The sequence below is a fragment of the Impatiens glandulifera genome, chromosome 4 (genome assembly GCF_907164915.1).
Source record: "Impatiens glandulifera chromosome 4, dImpGla2.1, whole genome shotgun sequence".
Lineage (NCBI taxonomy): Eukaryota > Viridiplantae > Streptophyta > Magnoliopsida > Ericales > Balsaminaceae > Impatiens > Impatiens glandulifera.
In genome coordinates, this window is record NC_061865.1 from 52,170,033 (window position 1) to 52,190,001 (window position 19,969).

The 19,969-nt window shown below is 30.1% G+C and overlaps 2 protein-coding genes across 2 annotated transcripts; one reads left to right on the forward strand and one right to left on the reverse strand.

Annotated features, from left to right (window-relative positions):
* The first annotated feature begins 9,368 nt into the window (after nucleotides 1-9,368).
* LOC124933905 (pectinesterase-like) lies at nucleotides 9,369-12,139 on the forward strand. Its single transcript, XM_047474347.1, has 2 exons — nucleotides 9,369-10,272; nucleotides 11,259-12,139. The coding sequence occupies exons 1-2, from the start codon at nucleotides 9,369-9,371 to the stop codon at nucleotides 11,936-11,938; spliced, it is 1,584 nt and encodes a 527-aa protein (XP_047330303.1). The 3' UTR covers nucleotides 11,939-12,139.
* Nucleotides 12,140-13,539: 1,400 nt separating this feature from the next.
* LOC124934222 (phosphoglucomutase, cytoplasmic) lies at nucleotides 13,540-19,239 on the reverse strand. Its single transcript, XM_047474721.1, has 18 exons — nucleotides 19,022-19,239; nucleotides 18,708-18,789; nucleotides 18,055-18,110; nucleotides 17,361-17,474; nucleotides 17,183-17,245; nucleotides 16,351-16,470; nucleotides 16,168-16,268; nucleotides 15,993-16,052; nucleotides 15,817-15,913; nucleotides 15,582-15,739; nucleotides 15,411-15,506; nucleotides 15,203-15,266; nucleotides 15,039-15,120; nucleotides 14,749-14,924; nucleotides 14,298-14,374; nucleotides 14,074-14,206; nucleotides 13,862-13,978; nucleotides 13,540-13,744 (listed from the first exon to the last, which is right to left on the reverse strand). The coding sequence occupies exons 1-18, from the start codon at nucleotides 19,100-19,102 to the stop codon at nucleotides 13,673-13,675; spliced, it is 1,749 nt and encodes a 582-aa protein (XP_047330677.1). The 5' UTR covers nucleotides 19,103-19,239; the 3' UTR covers nucleotides 13,540-13,672.
* Between the last annotated feature and the right edge of the window lie 730 nt (nucleotides 19,240-19,969).

Genomic DNA, 19,969 nt, shown 5'->3' on the forward strand with positions numbered 1-19,969 from the left:
GATGAGTTTTAGGAAATACCTTCTCAATTGCAATCGCCATGGATCGACATTGGTCTGTGATTATGGCATTTGGAGGTCTATCATGCATACATTCCAACCAAGTTCTAAACAACCAAGTGAAAGAATTTGAATCCTCACTTGACAATAATCCACATCCAAGCAAAATGGATTGACCATGATGATTAACACCAACAAACGGAGCGAAAGGCATGTCATAACGATTTGTCAAATAGGTTGTATCGAAAGAGATAACATCATGAAAATCTTCAAAGGCAGCCCTGCACCTACCATCTGCCCAAAACACGTTTTTAATTCGGGATTCCTCGTCCAAATCAATAAGGTAGAAGAAGTTTGAGTTCCTGGTTTGCATTCTTAAGAAATAATTAGTGAGTGCTTCAGCATCCCCAATCCCTAACCTCAACCGTCGTGCTTCTGTAACGTAATTTCTACATGTCCTCTCATCGAAAGACATGTTTTCATACCCTCCAGCTTCAACTACATGTGATTGAAATGTTTTGGCCACAGTTATTCCAGCTTCATCGTTTGTATCCAATCTTCTTTTTACATTTCCGTCAATCACTTTGTAGGATCTAACATGACGTATTCTCTTTGGGCTTAATGTATGGTTGTGCTCAAGAGAAATACTTGTTATCACATATTCCCCTTCATTTCGAACAACAACATTAATCTTTGCTTTACAATCTGTCTTCGTTATTGGTCTAGGCTGATGAAACTTATTTTTTGCCTTCGATTCTTTCATAAAACTCTTGACACAACCAACGCTGAAATATTTCCTCTTACCACCTACATTTTTGCTCCCTAATTTGGTAATGCCGAATCCCGTTAAGTGGGCATATGATGTGTAGAATTCAAGAAGTTGTTCTTCGGAGGAAAATGTCATTCCAACACTAGGAATGTGACTGCAAAAATTATGTGAAACCGTAAGAAAAAGTCCATAAAACACCCATTTCGGGTCCCGAATCCAACCATTTCGGGTCCCGAAACAACCCGTTTCGAGTCCCGAAACCACCTTTCGGGTCCCGAAACAACCTTTCGGGTCCCGAAACAACCTTTCGGGTCCCGAAACAACCAGTTTCGGGTCCCGAAACCACCCGTTTCGGGTCCCGAAACCACCTTTCGGGTCCCGAAACCACCTTTGTTGTCCCGAAACCACCTATTTCGGGTCCCGAAACAAAACAATGTTTGTCCCGAAATGGTTGGTTTTGACCCTTTCTTGTCCCGAAACGACTCATTTTGGGTCCCGAAACACAAATTTTTTTTACCCGAAACACAACATTTTCTTACAAGACACCACACATTTCGGGACAAGGAAGGACCCTTTCTTGTCCCGAAACCAACCATTTCGGGACAAGGAAGGACCCTTTCTTGTCCCGAAACCACTAGATCTGTTCAGGGTACCTTTGGGGTTCAACGGGGGTGGATCTGTTCAGGTTAAGTTCTTCATCTACTGGGTTGTTCAAGTTTGGTGCTTCTGTATCCTGAAAATTCAAACCGTTTAAATCCATATATACATCTGTAAAATGTAAAACCCTAGATCTGTAAAATGTAAAACCCTAGATCTGTAAAACCCATTTCGGGTCCCGAAACACACTTTCGGGACCCTAAATTCAGCCAAACATTAAGTAATCCAACTTTCAGGTCCCGAAACAGCCTATTTCGGGTCCCGAAACCACACTTTCGGGACCCTAAATTCAGCCAAACATGAAGTTATCCCACTTTCGGGACCCATAACAGCCTATTTCGGGTCCCGAAATCACACTTTCGGGACCCAAAATTCAGCCAAACATGAATTTTCCCACTTTCGGGACCCATAACAGCCTATTTCGGGTCCCTAAATTCAGCAAATACCCAATAAATTTAGTTTTGGCTAACCATAATTCAACCATACACAATTAAATCAGACTTTCGGGTAACGAAAACTTTGTTTCGAGAACCATAATGCAGCAATACCCTAACCCTAAACTCTGAAACCCTAACCCTAACTGCAAAACCCTGACCCTAACCGCAAAACGCTAACCCTACGATTCTAAAATAGAAGATGTCTTATTTACCTTGTCCTTGGAGATCTTGGGGCCTTGCATGGAGATTTACCTGAAACACCAGCCTGAAAACAAAATATTACGAAATGAACACGAAGGCGGACGATTCTGAAATATTAAAGAATGAGAAGTGTCTTACCATTTTCGAGCGAAAGAAGAAAGTAGAAGTCGGGATGCCGGAGTGATAAATCGCCAGAGAAGACGCCGGTTCGTTCGCCGGATGTGATAAATTAAAAGAAGAAAGAGAGGGAAGAAGAAAGAAGAAAGAGGAGCAGAAACGTTTTTTTTTTTTTTTTTTTCTTTCTCTCTCCTAGCTGGCAAGGCCACGTAGGATTCGTGGCCTTGCTTTCGCTAGTCATTCGTTGGCTTTATCATTTCTCTTTATTTATAATTTATAAAGTTGTTATATTGAAGTATTTGATAGGAACGGAGTTAAAATAAAATTAAATTTAAAAAAGCTATTAGAATCCTACAAACAAAAGAACATATGTGAATTTTATTTTTATGTCTAAAAATAATTTATTTAATTCATTATAATAAGTTAAATATCAAAAGAGATGTTAAGATTAAAAAATACAACTTAAATAAAGAGATGCATGCAAGTTGGTCTTAATAATTATTATTCTAATTAGCTTACTAACTAATTTTACTTAATAAATAAATAAGTTGAAGTAATTGTGGTACTAATTTTTTTAAATTCAAAAAATAAAATAATAATAATGCTCATATATAAATAAACCTTTTTTTAAAAATCTTACATGATCCTATGTGGAAATAATAAGCTTTGAAATCTTTATTTTATTTCTTTGGCAAAATTTTATAAAAAATTGTTTGGCCAAAAAAAGTTTAAATAAGATTTCCGTAAAATGATTTAAACAATGGTTAACAAAATTGCATTTTTCATCTACTTTCACTTTTTTTATATATTTAATGTCAAGTACAAATATCAACAATTTTACTAAAGTTTAAAAATAATTACAAAATAATAATTTTTAAAAAGAGGATTATATAAAACAAGACATCCAAAAACAATTAGCCTGACTAGCTAGATATATCTACATTTACATATTTTTGTTGTTTAGTGAATCCATAAACACATATATAGTTCTCTAAGTTTTGTTTTTCCAAAACTATTAGAATTATCAGTTGTTTCTATAGGTTAAATAGGGAAGTTTTTGTTGTACAAGAGTGTTTCTTTTTGTTCGTCCAATTAAATCGCAAAAATACGTATTTTTTTTCTTCACAATCATTAACATTCTAATCATTCGATCACTCATTTATTCAATTAAAATACTAAAATGCCCTTATTTTATCTTTATAAATTTAAATTTTAAATATAAAAAGACATTATAGTAATTTAATAGATTAAAAACCTAAACAAAACTATTAAATAACCAATATATATGAAACAAACCAAGAGTAATTTTTTTTCTAAACAATTTTTAAAAGTTAGTTTCTTGTGCAGTAGTTGTGGTCACAAATGAATTCATATTTTATATTATTGAAGTATAAAAAGTCTAACCCTGGTTAACAAATTTCAGATAAATATTACTTGAGACCATGTTTACTTCATAATGATGTAAAGAAACTAGATCAACATAAATAAGAAACTTTGAATCAAAATATATTATAAAATCTTGATAACTCATTTTATTTAAGAGTGATTTTATTTTAAGATAAAACGAGATTTTTTTATCAACGAAGAATATGTAACTTTGAATGAAAACATTGTCAATTGTCGTTAACTAAAATAGAGAAATAATCATCCATAAGGTTGTCCGATAAAAGGGATGAAGCTGAAAAGGAAAGAAAAACTCTTACATTCCTAGGTTATATTTTTTCCTTAGCTTGTTCGTTGTTGTGTTTTACCCACGCCGACATCTCAAAATTCTATCGCAATATCCCGAGAAAAGGTGCATACGTGTTTTTGGTTCGATTCACCATGTAAACCTACTATGAAGGTGTCAATGACTTCTTTCCAAGGTTATAAAAGATCCCATAATAAGTAAACACTAGGAATATGAATATTAGAGAAAAGCGGAAACAAACCAAGATTAAAAGTTATTAATTATAAAAGTTCAACCTTTACACAAATAAAAAAATGAGTTCCCATTGAGGTAGGAAGATTCCTCTTTACCATTCCAAATAAAGTGGCAAGGAAAAGATGATGGCAAAGTAAAAAAATGAAAAAAGACAAATAGAAAGAGTTATTAGAATAGGAACTACTTTAAATATCGCATTCAAATGAGTTAACCATACCCATCAAAATTAAAACATGTGCAAATAGTGAATATATCGTAGAAAAAGTGATACACATCGATGTACTAGTTATTTGTTACAATATGCAAAAATGTAAATTACGTGAGCTATCTTCTTTAGAAAAAATGAAGCCGACAATAATTTGAACCACTATAATAATAGACCTAGAAAACTTTCTTAAAGTGAGAACTATTCATTCTAAAATCACATAGATAATTTGAAAACCCTGTTTGATTTTATTTACTTTGATATACTCTTTGACAAAACATCTTTCGTTTCTTCTTATTTGGAAAGAACATCTTTCCAATTTAGCCATACAATTGATCATTTCCATCAATCAGCAGCTAGCTCCATTTGTCACAATTATTTAATATGCATAATTATCTTATACATAATGTTTAGTCTATTCATTTCAGATTTTTTAAATAATTTACAAATAAACTGATAGAGGGCATGAACTCACCTTCTTCATTTAAGGTGGAAAAATATAATTAATTTTATGAATTCTGACATTTCTTTAAATACAAAATATTGTTTAAATGTTTAAGGGTTTCAAAAACAACTTTATTTAGATAAACCTATGACTATGAGCGAATTAATTGGGTAAGTTAATTAATTCATTAGTATAAATGGTAATTAATGTTTTGGCATATTTAGTTAACTGATTTTCTGTTTAATAAAAAGCATTTATGAGTTGGTGTTCAAAATTACTCATCTTTAAATATATCTTAATTAATTAATTGAAACTGTATATTATTTCATTCCTTAATAAATTTATGTAATGGTTCATTTAATAACATTATCCATTATTACTTGTAACTCACATATTTTATTATATATATATATATATATATATATATATATATATATATATTCAACTCTACAAAATCTTGATTAATTGTTAAAGAAGTCTAATATATAAAAAAAAGGTTATTAGGATAGTTCGAGCACTAAAAAAAAATGTTAGAAATTTATTTATACTAAGAAGAACGTATTAAATTGAAGCGGAAGTCATTATTGTTTAAAGTTGTATATCACTTCAAATTATTATTTTAATTAATTGATAATTAATTTTAATAATCAATTTCTTAGTTTAAATTTTTGTCAAGATTATGGTTTCTTTGATTAAAACATTAAGTTTTGTTGTTGTCCTATATTATAAATAAGTGACTCTCTTAATTCTTATTGACATATATACTCTAGAATTCTAGATCTTTTTGGTCAAGTGTTTAACAAAAAAAAAAAAAATCACTTTTTTTTAATATATATATTAAATAGATGTATAATTTGACTTTATAACCAAAAAAAAAAAATTAAACCACTTGATCACATTTAACCAACTTGAGCACTAAGTATATGGCCTTTAAAAATTTCAAATATGGATTACCAGACAAAATTTTCATTTGGTCAAATTATATACATAGAGTTGGTACATAATTAATTATAATAAATATGAAATAATAAAAGTTCAATAGTCAGCTGAAAAAAGGAGACTTTCTAAGTAATAGTATTAAGATCATCATTTGATACAAGTAAAGATAGCTAGCTAGCTAGTTCCTAAAACCAACTGCCCCTCTATAATAAGATAGTGCTTAAATGGGACCCTGGTGAATTGAGAGGATACCTTCGATGAAAAAGAATTTTCTTCAAGACTTTTACTAGGTTGGAGAGAAAATTGAATTATCTTAAAATATTATCCCTATAACATAAAAAGAAATCTCACAAAATTTACTAGTACAAATTGTAGCAATAACAAAGGAAAACTTTTTGATTTTTATTGTTATTATCATTAACGACAATACATGATACGTAAGATAGTCATTACTAGATACTTTCGACAGCAATATTTGATGGTACTAAAAGATCATTGATAATGATTAGGTATAAACGAAAAACTGCAAGTTTTAAAACCGAAAACCATAAACATTAACGACACAAACTTAAAAGTGTTGTTATTGATTCATTAATAATAGTGACAATTTTTTTTGTATGTTGTTTTGATTAGTGACGGGAGGTTGTTATATGAGAAAAGAGATCGAGTCATCTCATAAAAAAGTGAGTGCTCTAGTGTTTAAAATGATTGTATATCTTTTCAACTTTTTGTTATTAGAAATGGAGTTTGAATTATTTAATTCAATAGACTCTATTAAGACAATTTAGGTTTGCTCTAAGTTGTATTAAAAAATTAATGATTTTTTTACTTTTAATTTTCTTTCAAAATTGTCTCATTTTAGACTAATATTTTTGTTGATTTTTTATGTGTGTTTTGTTGTTTATTTAACAGTTCTAATAAAATTAATTAAAAATGAAAAAGATATCAACCCTTTATTATACATTTATGAATATATATATATATATATATATATATATATATATATATATATATATATATATATATATATATATATATATATATATTGAAGAAAACATATAAAAGAAAGTGATTATTGAAGACTTAATAGAGAAGCAAATGCATGCTCCATGCATAGCTTTAATTAGGTCATCAAAATTTGTTTACATATATAACCATAAATAAACTATTAAATTATTTATTTATTTATGAGATGAACACATTTTTATAGTTAATATTTTATTTCAATTTAATAGGGTTTGAATAAGGATGAAACTCGTAATATTTTGTCTTTTATACTTAAATATTATTAAACTATTGTAAATATTCTTTTATTTTGTTCTTGGTTAGAATTAGTATTGAAGTGCATCCTAGGATTGTTCTGCCTGCCAATGAAAATGACAGTTATTAACAGAAAAGAAAGCACAATGTAATGGAGATCTCTTATGAATGGAAACCAAAAAGGTGTAATTTCTGTAACACTTTTCTGCCCAATAAATGTGATAAAGCTAAAGAAAAAGAACAGAAAAGCAAGGAAACAGAAAAAAAAATATGGAAACAGAGGAGGCTAAACTCAAAGATCAAATATTTGTAGAAGAAAACAAGAAGGATTCTGAAAAAATGGAAAGCAGCGAAAGAAAGAAAGTAAAATGAATCAAGGAAAAGAAAATTTTCTATAATGTAAAGGATTAGGCCTAAAATGGAAGATGAACCTCAAGTTGTTGTTGAGAAAACTCAAGATGAAAACACCCAGAATTTCAAAGCTGAAACAAATAATTCTAAAGCCGATAAAAAAGATTCCAAAACCGATGTGGAGTCTGAATCTGAAGCTGAAGCTTAAGATAAGGAAGATAAGAATACAGAAATTCAAATTAAAAATAACAAAAGTAAAAATCCTGAAATTCTCAGAAACAATTCTTTCTATCAAATTAGAACGGGCTCATACAAAGAGAAAATTCAAAATGAGAAACAACAATACGCATCATCCTCTTCAATACAATCTCCTTTTATCGTTAGAGTAAGAGGAAGAAGTAAATGAATAGGAAGGGAAAGAAGGTCTCTCAATGAAGATAGATGGCATGCGAAAATCTCAGGCTAGAATGATTAGGTTTGAACGTAGCCTTTTCTATTTGTAATCTCTATTTTTTAGAATGTACGTATGAATGTTACTAATAAGTTTGTTTAGGGTCTTTTGATTGTCATTCTTAATCATAGCTATGATTTGTCTCACTTTGATTTTCGACTCTCCCATTTTTTGAATCTTAATCAAATGGTTTTAATCGTTTTTAAAAAAATAAAAATCTTTTATTTTATTTTTAATTATGCTCCCCGAGTTTTGAAATAGACTAATGGATATACTTTTACATGTAAAACCACTCATAAAAAAATGCTAATAAAATTTCCCATTTAAAAATAAAAAATGTTGGATAAAGGTCAATATTTTATAATTGTTTAAGATCTTATTTATTTATTAGTTTTTATTTTATTTTAACAGAAAACAAACAAGACTATGTACGCGGGATTCAAGTAACAACCAATTGGCGTTTCCCACAAAATAAAAACACCCAAAGGTTGACTGTTTTGACAAAATATATTATTTTATAATCAAATATGTTTTCTTAAATAATATTATTTTTCATGCATGTGAATTTTATGAAACTATAGTAAAGTATTAGTAACTTATTTAATTTAAACATTCTTAAGTGTGAATCAATTCCAACCAAACTATTTTATATCTTAAACAAAATACTTAATTAATTACTCTTATAAGTTATCCACATACTTAAAAAATCACCTTTTTTTTTCAAATAATCTTACATTTAACAAAGTTTTAATTTATTTTATTTGTAAAAAAAGTATCCATAACAAAATATCACAAGCAAAAAAGAAAACAATAAAAATCAAAAATATAATTAAAAAAGCAACGCGGTCAAATAGTATAAGAAGATTCACAACTTTTCGAGACTAATAAATTTGGGATCTAGAACAAATATGTGCCAAAATATTTAAAATTCAATTTCTTTTAGTGAAGATTAAATAATAAACTTTGTCTTAAGCACAAAGATATTTTAAGGAAGCAAATCACTAATAGTACCAAAAATATGTATAGAAAACAAACTTTTGATGAGGTTGAGTATTTTAGTTTTTACTATTTCTAATCCATTACTTTGATTGATTGTTTTGTTTAATGTTTAATTGTGTTGTAAAGAACTAAATTACTTATGACTTTTTACTTGAATACTTTGATAACTTCATAAGTTATTTTTCTTTATTTTTTGTGTTTAATGTTTATTGGTGTTGTATATATCTCAATTAGTTGCGTTAATTTTATGAATGAATTATATTTATTTAGTAAAAGATGTTTTCTCCACGTTAAATTTTTTTATTAGTTCTCACACATTCTTATCTAATCTATGGATCAAAGATACAATTTTCTATTTTGCAATATTTCATTTATTGCCTATATATTTTTTGTAAAGATATAAAATCAACCTAACCTTGTTGAAAATGGATTATATTTAATGCAACTTGAATACCACCACTTACTCATCCCACTATTATTTTTTCATATAAAAGGAAGCCTAACCCCCCTTATCTTTCCATTGTATCAATATTCAAAAACCTCATTTGATAACACCCCTTTTCCTCTATCTCCATTTATATATTACAATACAAAAAACCTCTATTAATTCCTCACCATGGATATTAATTCATTACTAACTCTTTATGTTATAATATCCATCTCAATTGTTTCACAAACATTTGTTCATGGCTCCATCTCATTGTGTGATCAAGCTCCTTACCCTGACCTATGTCATGATCTCATTCTTCCCAATACATCAACAACCCTAACAGCCTCCCTAGACCAAACACAATTCTCCTTTCGCGACGTCGCCCTCCGTGCAACCCTAGAACGAGCCGAGAACGCCCATAACCTAGTCTCGTTTATGAACGTGAGTTCATTCGACGAACGAGCCATGTCGGCTTGGTCAGACTGTTTGGAGTTGTATGAAGACACTGTCGATCAACTCAATCGTTGTATCAACTCGAACACCGACTCGGCTAGCGCTCAGACATGGCTGAGCGCCGCCATCGCAAACCAACAAACGTGTGTGAACGGATTCGACGATTTCCAACTATCGTCGCACTTCCAATCTTTTTTTCCTCCCATGGTAACCGACGTCTCCAAGTTGCTTAGCAACTCGTTGTTCATCAATAAGGCGGTCGCGACTCAAACTGAGTCGGGACCTCTCGAGTCGACTCGGAGTCGACGGTTGTTATCTAGCCGTGGATTCCCGGGATGGGTTTCGACTTACGATAGGCGGCTACTTCAATCGTCGACTTCGAGGGCGGATGTCGTGGTGGCACAAGATGGGTCCGGCAATTATAAGACGATTACGGAGGCGGTGGCGGCGGCGGCTAAGAGGTCGGGGACTAGTAGGTATGTGATTCATGTGAAAGCGGGAACTTATAAGGAGAATATTGAGATAAAAAAATCAATGAAGAATTTGATGTTTATTGGAGATGGGAAAGATGTCACAATCGTTACCGGTAGTAAAAACGTTCAAGATGGATCCACAACTTTCAAATCCGCTACTTTTGGTATGTTTTTTTCTTCAAAATTAATTATTCTTCACTTTAAATTATTAACATTATTTATATTCTTTCTTAACATATATTATAAATAACATTATATTACACCAAATTTTTAACATCACTCAAGTATTTATTTATATTACTAGGGTTTATGGGTAACTAGCATATGATACTTAAATAATAGGGTTTATAGGAGAATGGAATTTGAAATTTTGTTGTTAGGTTAAACCTTGACACCTAAACTATTTTCATGATCATGGGTTATTCTGAATTATTTATTAGTCAATTTTATTTTAACTAAATTACCCACTATATAATTAAAGTGAAAAATTGTGTACATATATCTTAAATTTTCAATAAAAATATCTTAAATTAAAATGGTAGGTTATAATTCATATTAGCTAACATCCTAAATAAAAATATATATTATTTATAAGGGTGTACGTAAGGTTTTATTTTTTAGCAACAAATATAATGCTTGAATTTCATTAAATTCATTCTAACAAAATCTTTGTATATAAACTCTTTAAAAAAATATATAATATGTGGTTAGGAGATTAGTCAAATAAGAAAAAATATATATTATTGGGTAGTTAGCTAGCCTATTAATCTTAATCTTAAAAGAAAAGAATTTGGACACTTTTTAAATGTTTGTGTCCAACTAGAAGAGGTAATATTAATTGTTCTAATTTTATCAATAATTTTATTTTCAAATAATAGTTAATTAAAAATACAAATAAAGCCAGTTGTATTATTTTAAAGTATTAAGTAGTCCATATATGTTAGCAACAACCAAAACATAAAGAAAAATACATTTTAAAAATACATCAATTTGCTTTGGCATATTAAGTCAAACATTATCCACTATGTAATCACAATTTGGAACAAAGTGTCACATTCAATGATAACTGTCATCTAGATAAAATTGTCACATAGCCAAAACAAATAAAATTGTCAAGAAATATTAATAAATAATTTCATTCTTTTTTCAGCGGTTTCGGGGCCAGGATTCATCGCTCGAGACATGACATTTGAGAACACAGCCGGTCCACAAAAACATCAAGCCGTCGCTCTTCGAAGCGGTTCGGATTTATCAATTTTCTATAGTTGTAGCTTCAAGGGTTACCAAGACACCTTATATGTTTACTCCCAACGTCAATTCTATCGTAATTGTGATATTTACGGAACGGTTGACTTCATATTTGGCGATGCCACCGCGGTTATTCAAAACTCCAATATATACGCGAGAAAGCCCATGAGTGGACAAAAGAACACAATTACGGCCCAAGGAAGGTCCGATCCTAATGAGAACACGGGGATTGTGATCCATAACTCAATAATCGCCGCAGCAGAAAACTTGGGCTCCGTCAAGACCTACTTGGGCCGTCCGTGGAAACAATATTCACGGACGGTTGTTATGAAGTCGACACTTGGCGGGCTTATTGATCCTGCGGGTTGGCTTGAGTGGAGTGGAAATTTTGCGCTTAACACTTTGTATTATGGAGAGTATTTGAATAGTGGAACCGGGGCTAGTACGAGTGGTAGGGTTAAATGGGGTGGTTATCATGTTATCACGAGTAGTGCGGAGGCGGGAAAGTTTACGGTTGGGAATTTCTTGGCCGGTGGTTCGTGGATTTCGTCGACCGGAGTTCCCTTTAGTTCGGGTTTGTGAAAAGTAACAAAAATATTATTACTATTTTTTATATTGTGAAGGTTATATAATAATGATAGTGCATGGAAGAAAATGTGATTGAATTATAGGTTATATTTTAATTTATTGATTATCCTTTATGTACATGTTTATAAGGCTTGTGGTAGAACACAGATTAATGTGTGTAGTTTGAAATGGTTGAATAAATATATTGTTTATGTACTAGGGTGTTTGTATTATTTATAGTCTATGTATTTGTAATTGTTTAAGAAATGTTGATTTTAATGAGACGGTTCAATAAATAATAATTTTAATGAGCCCTTTATATTAGGCTCTTATTTGCTTATATTTTATTATCCCCATCATGATCCTAAAAAATTGCTATTGTAATGTTCAATAAAAATCATAATAATGTTTAAAAATAATTTTTTATATGAAATGAAACAAAAAAAAAAAATTACGATTAAAGTAATCCTTTATAATTGTGTTGTGTCGGTTTTTTTTATTTATTTATTTAAACTGAGATTTCTGATAAAGTAGTGCCAACATAATTGTGGCTTGTTTGATATGAGTTTTTTTGATTTTATCTAGATGTTTTAGAAATTCTCATTTTATTATATGATTAATCTAACCATTAAAAATATGTCATTTTCTTTAAATATGTCATTTTAATCTTAAAAAAACACTTATTTCATCAACTAAAATATTTATACTTTATTTTTATTAAATTTTAAATAAAAATATATATTTTAATAATTAAACCAATTAAAACTTATATAATATTTTTTTATCAAAACTTATTTTAGACAAATACCAACAAAAACAAAAACAAAATAACTCTCAAATAATCCAAGATCAAACCAATTCAAATATTAAACCCAATGTTCTTATATATTGCACTATCAAAAATAAATAACTAAGGTTCTTAATTAAAAAAAATGTTACTAGATCCTCAAATTATCATAATCTTAGCAATAGACAAAACATTATTTTTATTGTGATGTATCACTTTTTAAAATTAATTGAATACATTTGTAAATGAGATATATTTATATATGTGTTATACACTAAAATTCACATATACAATTCTTACCTAAAACGTCTAAATAAAAGTAGAAGTCATAGTTATGAGATGTCTTATTAAATTCTTACATTAAAAAAATATACGTTTTGGATGGATTTATTTAAAATTGAATATTGTGTAAGATCTAATTTTAAACTGTCATATTATAATATAAATGATTAAGAAAATGTATGATGTTTGTGAAAAAAGATATAAGAAAAAAAAATAACCTTGTATTTATTTCCTAAAACTTCGTAAAGATTCCTGTTCACTATTTTGACGTATTTATTTTTGAAATTTTGTATTTTTGAAATTTTTTTAATGCAGCCTAGTGCCTAAAAAAACGTTTAAGAAAAATCTTAGTACTAAGTAAAATTATAATATTTTGAACCTCATATTACATCATAAAGAATCATTTTATAAAAATGATCCAAATTCAAATTCCTCATAAGAATATACCTTCAATCTTCAATAATTGTAAACAAATCAATTTAAACCCAAGACAAAGTGGATTTAAATTGAATCATATTCCTAAATTTATGATAAATGACAATCAAAATAGTTAAATGAGATCCCATATAAAAAAACATTAAAAATAATAATTTGTAAGCTCAATTCCAATACAAATAGAAGAATACTCTGTATTATTATTCTGAAACATAAAAACATGTTTTATATATTTTGTATGAATCTTAAGTGATGACAGTTGGAACATCCCGACCAGTAAACTCCTGCATCTTAGAAAGCTTCAAAGCAACTTCCACCTGTTCAATCCAAAAATATATGTAACTCATAAATTTTTTGTAATAATTCAAACCAATTATAGCTCAATAATGTTATTTCCTATCATTTTACTATTATCAACAAGAACAATTCCTTACCAAAGGAGCAAGTGCTTCTTGCGATTCTCTACCAGTTTTCGAAGCATCCTTCTCGTATTGCTCAATATATAGACGAATTGTCGCACCCTCTGATCCGGTACCCGACAAACGAAATACCTATAATAATAGTAATAATAATAATTCAGTTTTAAACCTTGGAGGTTATAACTTATAAGTTTGATTTTGGGTGATTTTGGCCATGGTTTATTTACCAAACGAGATCCATCTTCAAAGAGATATCTGATTCCCTGATGCTTCGAGATGGAACCATCGACAGGATCTTTGTATTCAAATTCATCCGCATCCACAACTTTTGACACGTCTGAACGAATTCCCTTCACAATACTGCACCGAGAATTAACATTTTTCTATTTTTAGGAAACTGGGGAAAAGGAGACAAAACTTTAGGTGATAAAACCAACTTGAGACTTATTACTTGTTAACTTCCTCGAGGGAGGATTGTAGCTTCACCAAATGTGCCATGAGTTCCTTTGCAGCACCTGCATCAACATTCTATGGAAATCGAAAAGAAACAAATGGATCATCATTATTAAGATGTGATCACATTTGAAAACTGAACTTATGATTAAGTGATTATTTGATATCTGTTATTTAAAATCACCTAATTATTTAAATTCAACTCAAATAATTATATAACTACTTTTTCTGAAATTAGTTCCACATCTTAATAAATCAACTTATGATTTAGATATTTACATTTGGGGTTATTCTGCATATTATTTTAGAGATTTAACTCATTTGGAACATAAAATTTAGTATTCATCACTTAATTTTCAGTTTGATCAGATTGCACCCTTTGTCTCGTGTAAATTAATAAATGTATTGACAATTTTTGCATCGGATATAGAAATGTATGTCATGCATACCTCGTAATCGTAACGAGTATAGTAGTGGCGACCAAACTTAGTCCAATGATCACGAACAATATCTTCAACTGTCACAAGCTTCTCTCCGTTTAGGTTATCCTTATTCTTGTAAGCAATAATGGATAACCAAGCCAATACAGCCCAGATTCCATCTTTCTCACGAATATGATCTGAGCCTGTTAATGAATAAAATAAAAATTGTAATCAGACCTACTATGTTGTTGCACAAAATCTCTTTTGAGATCATTTCAAATAGGTAAATTTGAAGGAAGAAAGAAAGAATGTCAGACCAGTTCCAAAACTCTCTTCACCACAAACTGAACATAATCCAGCATCCATTAAGTTGCCAAAGAATTTCCAGCCAGTAGGAACCTGACAATTTTAGAGATCAAAATATGTCTAGGTAAAACAGGCATGGGATCCAAAACATAAAGTTTAGAACCATTAATTGTACCTCAAAGAATTTCAAATTCAAATGATTAGCAACAACATCAAGGGCAGCAGATGTAGGCATGCTCCTAAATAAGGGAAAATAAACATATGTAAGGGGTCCACTCGAGATATTCCCCAAAAATGTAATCATGCTCATAACTCTATTTTCAATCCTGATTTGATTTTGAAGTAAAAATACAAATACTGCATTAAAGTGGAATTTTAGCAACCTGGCAACTCCCTTTAGACCTCCAGAGAAGTATGGTATGGCTTGGACAGCATTTGCAGCAATAATAGCAACAGAATCTGATGGTGTAACGAAAAACCTGAGGCAAGAAAGATGAGAAAGTTGAAAACTGTTTTTTTTTCTTTCAAGAAAAGACGAATGTACAAAATGTTACCTTTTACCAAGTATCATGTTACGGTCAGCATCACCATCAGAAGCAGCACCGAATTCTGGTGGTTCGCCTGGTAAGCTAGATTTGCCCAAACCCATGGTTGCCACTAATTCCTTAGCATAAGTCAAATTAGGATCTGGATGGCCTCCTCCAAAGTCCTCCTGCAAAAATATATTTTCAAATAATAAAAATTAACAATTGAAACAATAGCAGAAAAATGAAGAGAGAAAAAAAAAACCTTGGGTACACAATTCAATAATGAGCTTTCTTTTGCACCAAGTTCCTCTACGAAAATTCCAGCATAAGCTCCACCAACTCCATGAAGAGCATCATAACTTGAATCAAATATACAGTATTAGTTGTCTTCAGATATCATGTTTAAAATATTCAAAAGCAGGATTATAGATATTTTACCAGAATGTAAATTTTGGAGAAGTGAGCAGCTTTCGAATAGACTGGAAGTCAAATATAGACCTGGGAATTTATCTGAGTCAGAAGAATCAAGACAACCAAATATGCAGAGCAAATATGAAGCAATTCTAAGAACATGAAGGAATCTATCATAAAAGAAATTTTAAGATAAATTTACTTCATCAGTTTCAAGTAATCAGTTGCTGAATCGAAAACATCAACATCAAATTGCCCATCAGGTCCAGAAAAGCTCGTAATGCCAATTGTTGATATATCAACCTGAAACACAAAAGAGAAAGAAGCCAATTAGTATAAATGGTAAAGCATCAATGAAGAAGATATTGCATAAAGACTGTAATACATCTAGCAAGTCTTCTGCAATGAGATACTGCTGTATTGTTTTTGTGTTCTCAAAGATCTCATCTGTAACAGATTCTGGTGCTGGTCCACCATTTTCCATGTTATATTTAATTCCAAAATCCTGCAAAGAACACACATAAAAGTAATTACTATCTGTCAAGCAAAACTTCTTTATTGAAGAATCAAGGCATCTTAGAGATTGTTTCACGTGGATTATTTATTTAAAAATTCACCGTTCTATCAAACATAACCTCTTCAATCTCATCATTCAAATCATCAATTACAATACTAAAATCCCTTCATTTTTTAAACTTTATTTATTATAAGTATAAACTAAATAATCTGATTTGTTAAAACCAAATTAAATGCTTCTTCCAAATAATCCAAGATCAAACAAACTTTTAGTTCTAGTGCAAAAAATCCACCTGCAGGAAAATTGCATCATAATACATGCATCAACAAATTGATAGTGTGGATTCTCGTAGTTAAGCCAAATTATTTTTGCCTTGACCTCCCACCTGAGGATTAGGCCTCAAAAGACCATATCTTGGATTTGGATGAGAACTCAAGCGTTTTAAGTTGGCAATCCAGTAAAAGTTTTTTTCCCAGCTTAACCAATCCAAATATGGTTGTTGTATCAGTTGTAATAGGAAGATTAAATTAACATGGAAAAGGAACCAACAGGGTGCTAGATCAGGAATTCAGAAGAAAAACAGCATCGAAATCAGTGGGACATCATTGACATACAAAATTATTTTAATAATAGAAAAATCTACTTTTTTAATTATAAGACATGCAAGACCTTTTTTGTGTTACCAATCAAACTTAATTACCTCATTTGGACCACCTGGATTATGACTTGCAGTCAATATGAATGCCCCTGATGCCTTGGATCCCTATATGTATATGAATGCACAAGGTTCAATGGATTGTTAAATGTTTTTTACATAACACATTGTAACACGAAAAAATGCAGTAAGTAGACTTAACATTTGGACACAGAATACCTACATCGTGTCCAATTCTTTCACGTATAACAGCCGAAACAGCAGGAGTAGAAAGCAATCCATTTTGGCCAACCCAGACTCTTCTTACTCCATTTCCAGCAGACATCTTGATAATGATCTGTTGCACCCAACCATATAAAATTATGTGCAACAATATTTATGGAACAAGGACAAAGTTTGAGCCTGCAAAATTGAAACCATGCCAAATTCCAAACTATATCCTTATCTTTCTTGCATAAGCAAAACTCCATAAACAAGACAAATCTGACTTCTTTCATAACTTAATATCATTCTTTTTCTTTCTCAATATTTTCCTAAACCAAAGATTCAATTAAACTACGATAAAACGTGAAAGTCACATCTATCGTAGAAATCAAAATAGATTAATACAAGTCGCAACATCGGTTGTCAAGATCACCCGGGACACAAATTTGCCAATAATCACTAGTTGCTGTAGAAGATAGCAGAAGAACATGAAAACTTGTGTGTTTATTAGCTGTTTATAAGAAGCCATGTCTCTGTGGTGCATAAAGAGTTGAGAAAATGGAAAAAAAATTGGTTATTTTTCTAAAAAGTTAGGTCAGATTCAAACACTTGACCCTCCATTCAAGGATGAGGTCTCTCTACACTAAACTCTCCATGAACACTAAAATGATCAAAAACATTAAAAGACTTGAAGCAGTAAGTTATTTGCTTACCTGAATAGCTTCCTTAGAAAAATAGCGGCCATCACCTGAAACAACTAGTGTGGCACCTGTCCAAATGCCAATATGATGAAAAGAATCTTAGCATTTCCATAATAAAATTATTCATCAAAACTACCCTACCTAGAAAAACAGTCATATTATTCATCAAGAAGAACAAACAGATAAAGAAGGAATATTTAGGAACTACTCTTAGCAACATTCAAAATGGCACTTTCTTTGCATCTTTTTTTTTTAGGAAACGGTTAATACGTTTTTATTAAAAATCTCAAAAGTAGGAAGGCCAATAATCAAAGTTAGACAAACTCTAACTATGATTAAAGGATGACAATCAAAAAAACCCTAAAAAACTAATTAGTTGCATTCGCAAAAACAAACAACAGAGATTACAAACGAAAAAACACAATAAAAAACAAACAAATCATAACTTTCTTTGCATCTTCATAGTAACAAAAATAAAACTATACAATGATTTAAGCAACAAAAAAGAGAAGCCAATGGTGTTCAAACGATTGATGCATAAACACCCTGTAGAAACTTGTATAACTGATATTAGAACATTATCCGGTTCAATTCATTCAAGATCCAAACACAACTAACTAACAAATCTGGAATAAATAACAAGAGTGAAGTGCCAAAATAAGAACCTCTGACTTTTTCTGGTGATAGAGCATTGAATGTTGCCTGAACAAAATTGTGCAAGTAATGAGGTTCCTTGAATATTTTCACCTGTAAAGTTTCAAACAGATTTAAGAACTATGCATTCTCAGATCTATTTAGTGAATAGCTAGATTTCTGAATTGAGATTGATAGATAATTCTTCCTAGTGAAATTGAAATGCAAATCAAGTGAATTGTTGTTTTAAAGCAGGATTACTTAGTTTGTATTCAAAAGTAGATTGTTATCATGCAAATGCTAGATCGAGATCGAGATTAAGAATAAATGAATCTCTCACTATTACCTTCTTCCTCAATCCAGAAGTCCCTGGTTTCTGGCCATCGAATGGCGTGGTTTTCACGGTTGAAACCTTGAACAAAACCATATTCCTGCAAGGTAACAATCTGAGAATGAGAGATTGAGATCTGATGATTCTGAATTTCTGAATTCTGATATCAACTGTGTTTGTGATTTGTACATATGAAGGAGAGAGTTGAGTTAGAATCACGTATAGAAAATCAAAAGAAATGATGATGAACATGTGGCAGGGTGCGATTTCACGGAATTATTTATTATTATTATTATTATTATTATTATTATTAAAATCTTTTGTATTTTGTTTATTAGTGAATATTATTATTAGTTAAGTTATATTTAATTGAATAAAATCTTTTATGTTTTGTTTTATAGTGATTATGGGTGATTGCTTTGTCAAGACTTTACATTGGATTGTATATTTAACTTTATTTCATACAGTAGATATTTAATAATTCATATATATGTGATGTTGTAATTAATTGTATAGAGTTAATTAAACTATAAAACTATAAAAAAAAAACACATTAGAGCTTGTTACTTGGTTTCTAAAATAAATTTTAAAAAAATATTAATTTGTATGAATTTTGAGGAAAAAATTAAAATTAAATAAAATGTATTAATATAAATAATAAAACTTAAATGTTTAATTGACAAATTAGACTCGAATTTAAACCGTTTTTATCAAGTAAGGCTTCAATTTTAGTCATTTTATGTTTTTTCTTACATGAACAAAATGTACGTTATCTTATTTTAACTAGTATTATTATTTTTTTAATTAATTTGTTACTTTTTAAATTAAATGATATTTAGAGAAATTTTATATATTTTTTTTAGTTAAACATTATTTATGAGATTTAATTATTTTAATTTGTTAAAGTTAATTTGAGTAACTAAAAATATGTGTATTTTTTTTTATGAAAGATATGAATAGAGA

Coding starts and splice junctions, on each gene's coding strand:
- LOC124934222 (XM_047474721.1), bottom strand. CDS start 19,102: ATGGTTTTGTTCAAGGTTTCAACCGTGAAAACCACGCCATTCGATGGC. Junction 17,246..17,360: donor GTGAAAGAATTGGACACGAT/GTAGGTATTCTG, acceptor ATATACATATAG/GGATCCAAGGCATCAGGGGC. Junction 16,269..16,350: donor TTGCAGAAGACTTGCTAGAT/GTATTACAGTCT, acceptor TTTGTGTTTCAG/GTTGATATATCAACAATTGG.
- LOC124933905 (XM_047474347.1), top strand. CDS start 9,369: ATGGATATTAATTCATTACTAACTCTTTATGTTATAATATCCATCTCA. Junction 10,273..11,258: donor TTTCAAATCCGCTACTTTTG/GTATGTTTTTTT, acceptor TTCTTTTTTCAG/CGGTTTCGGGGCCAGGATTC.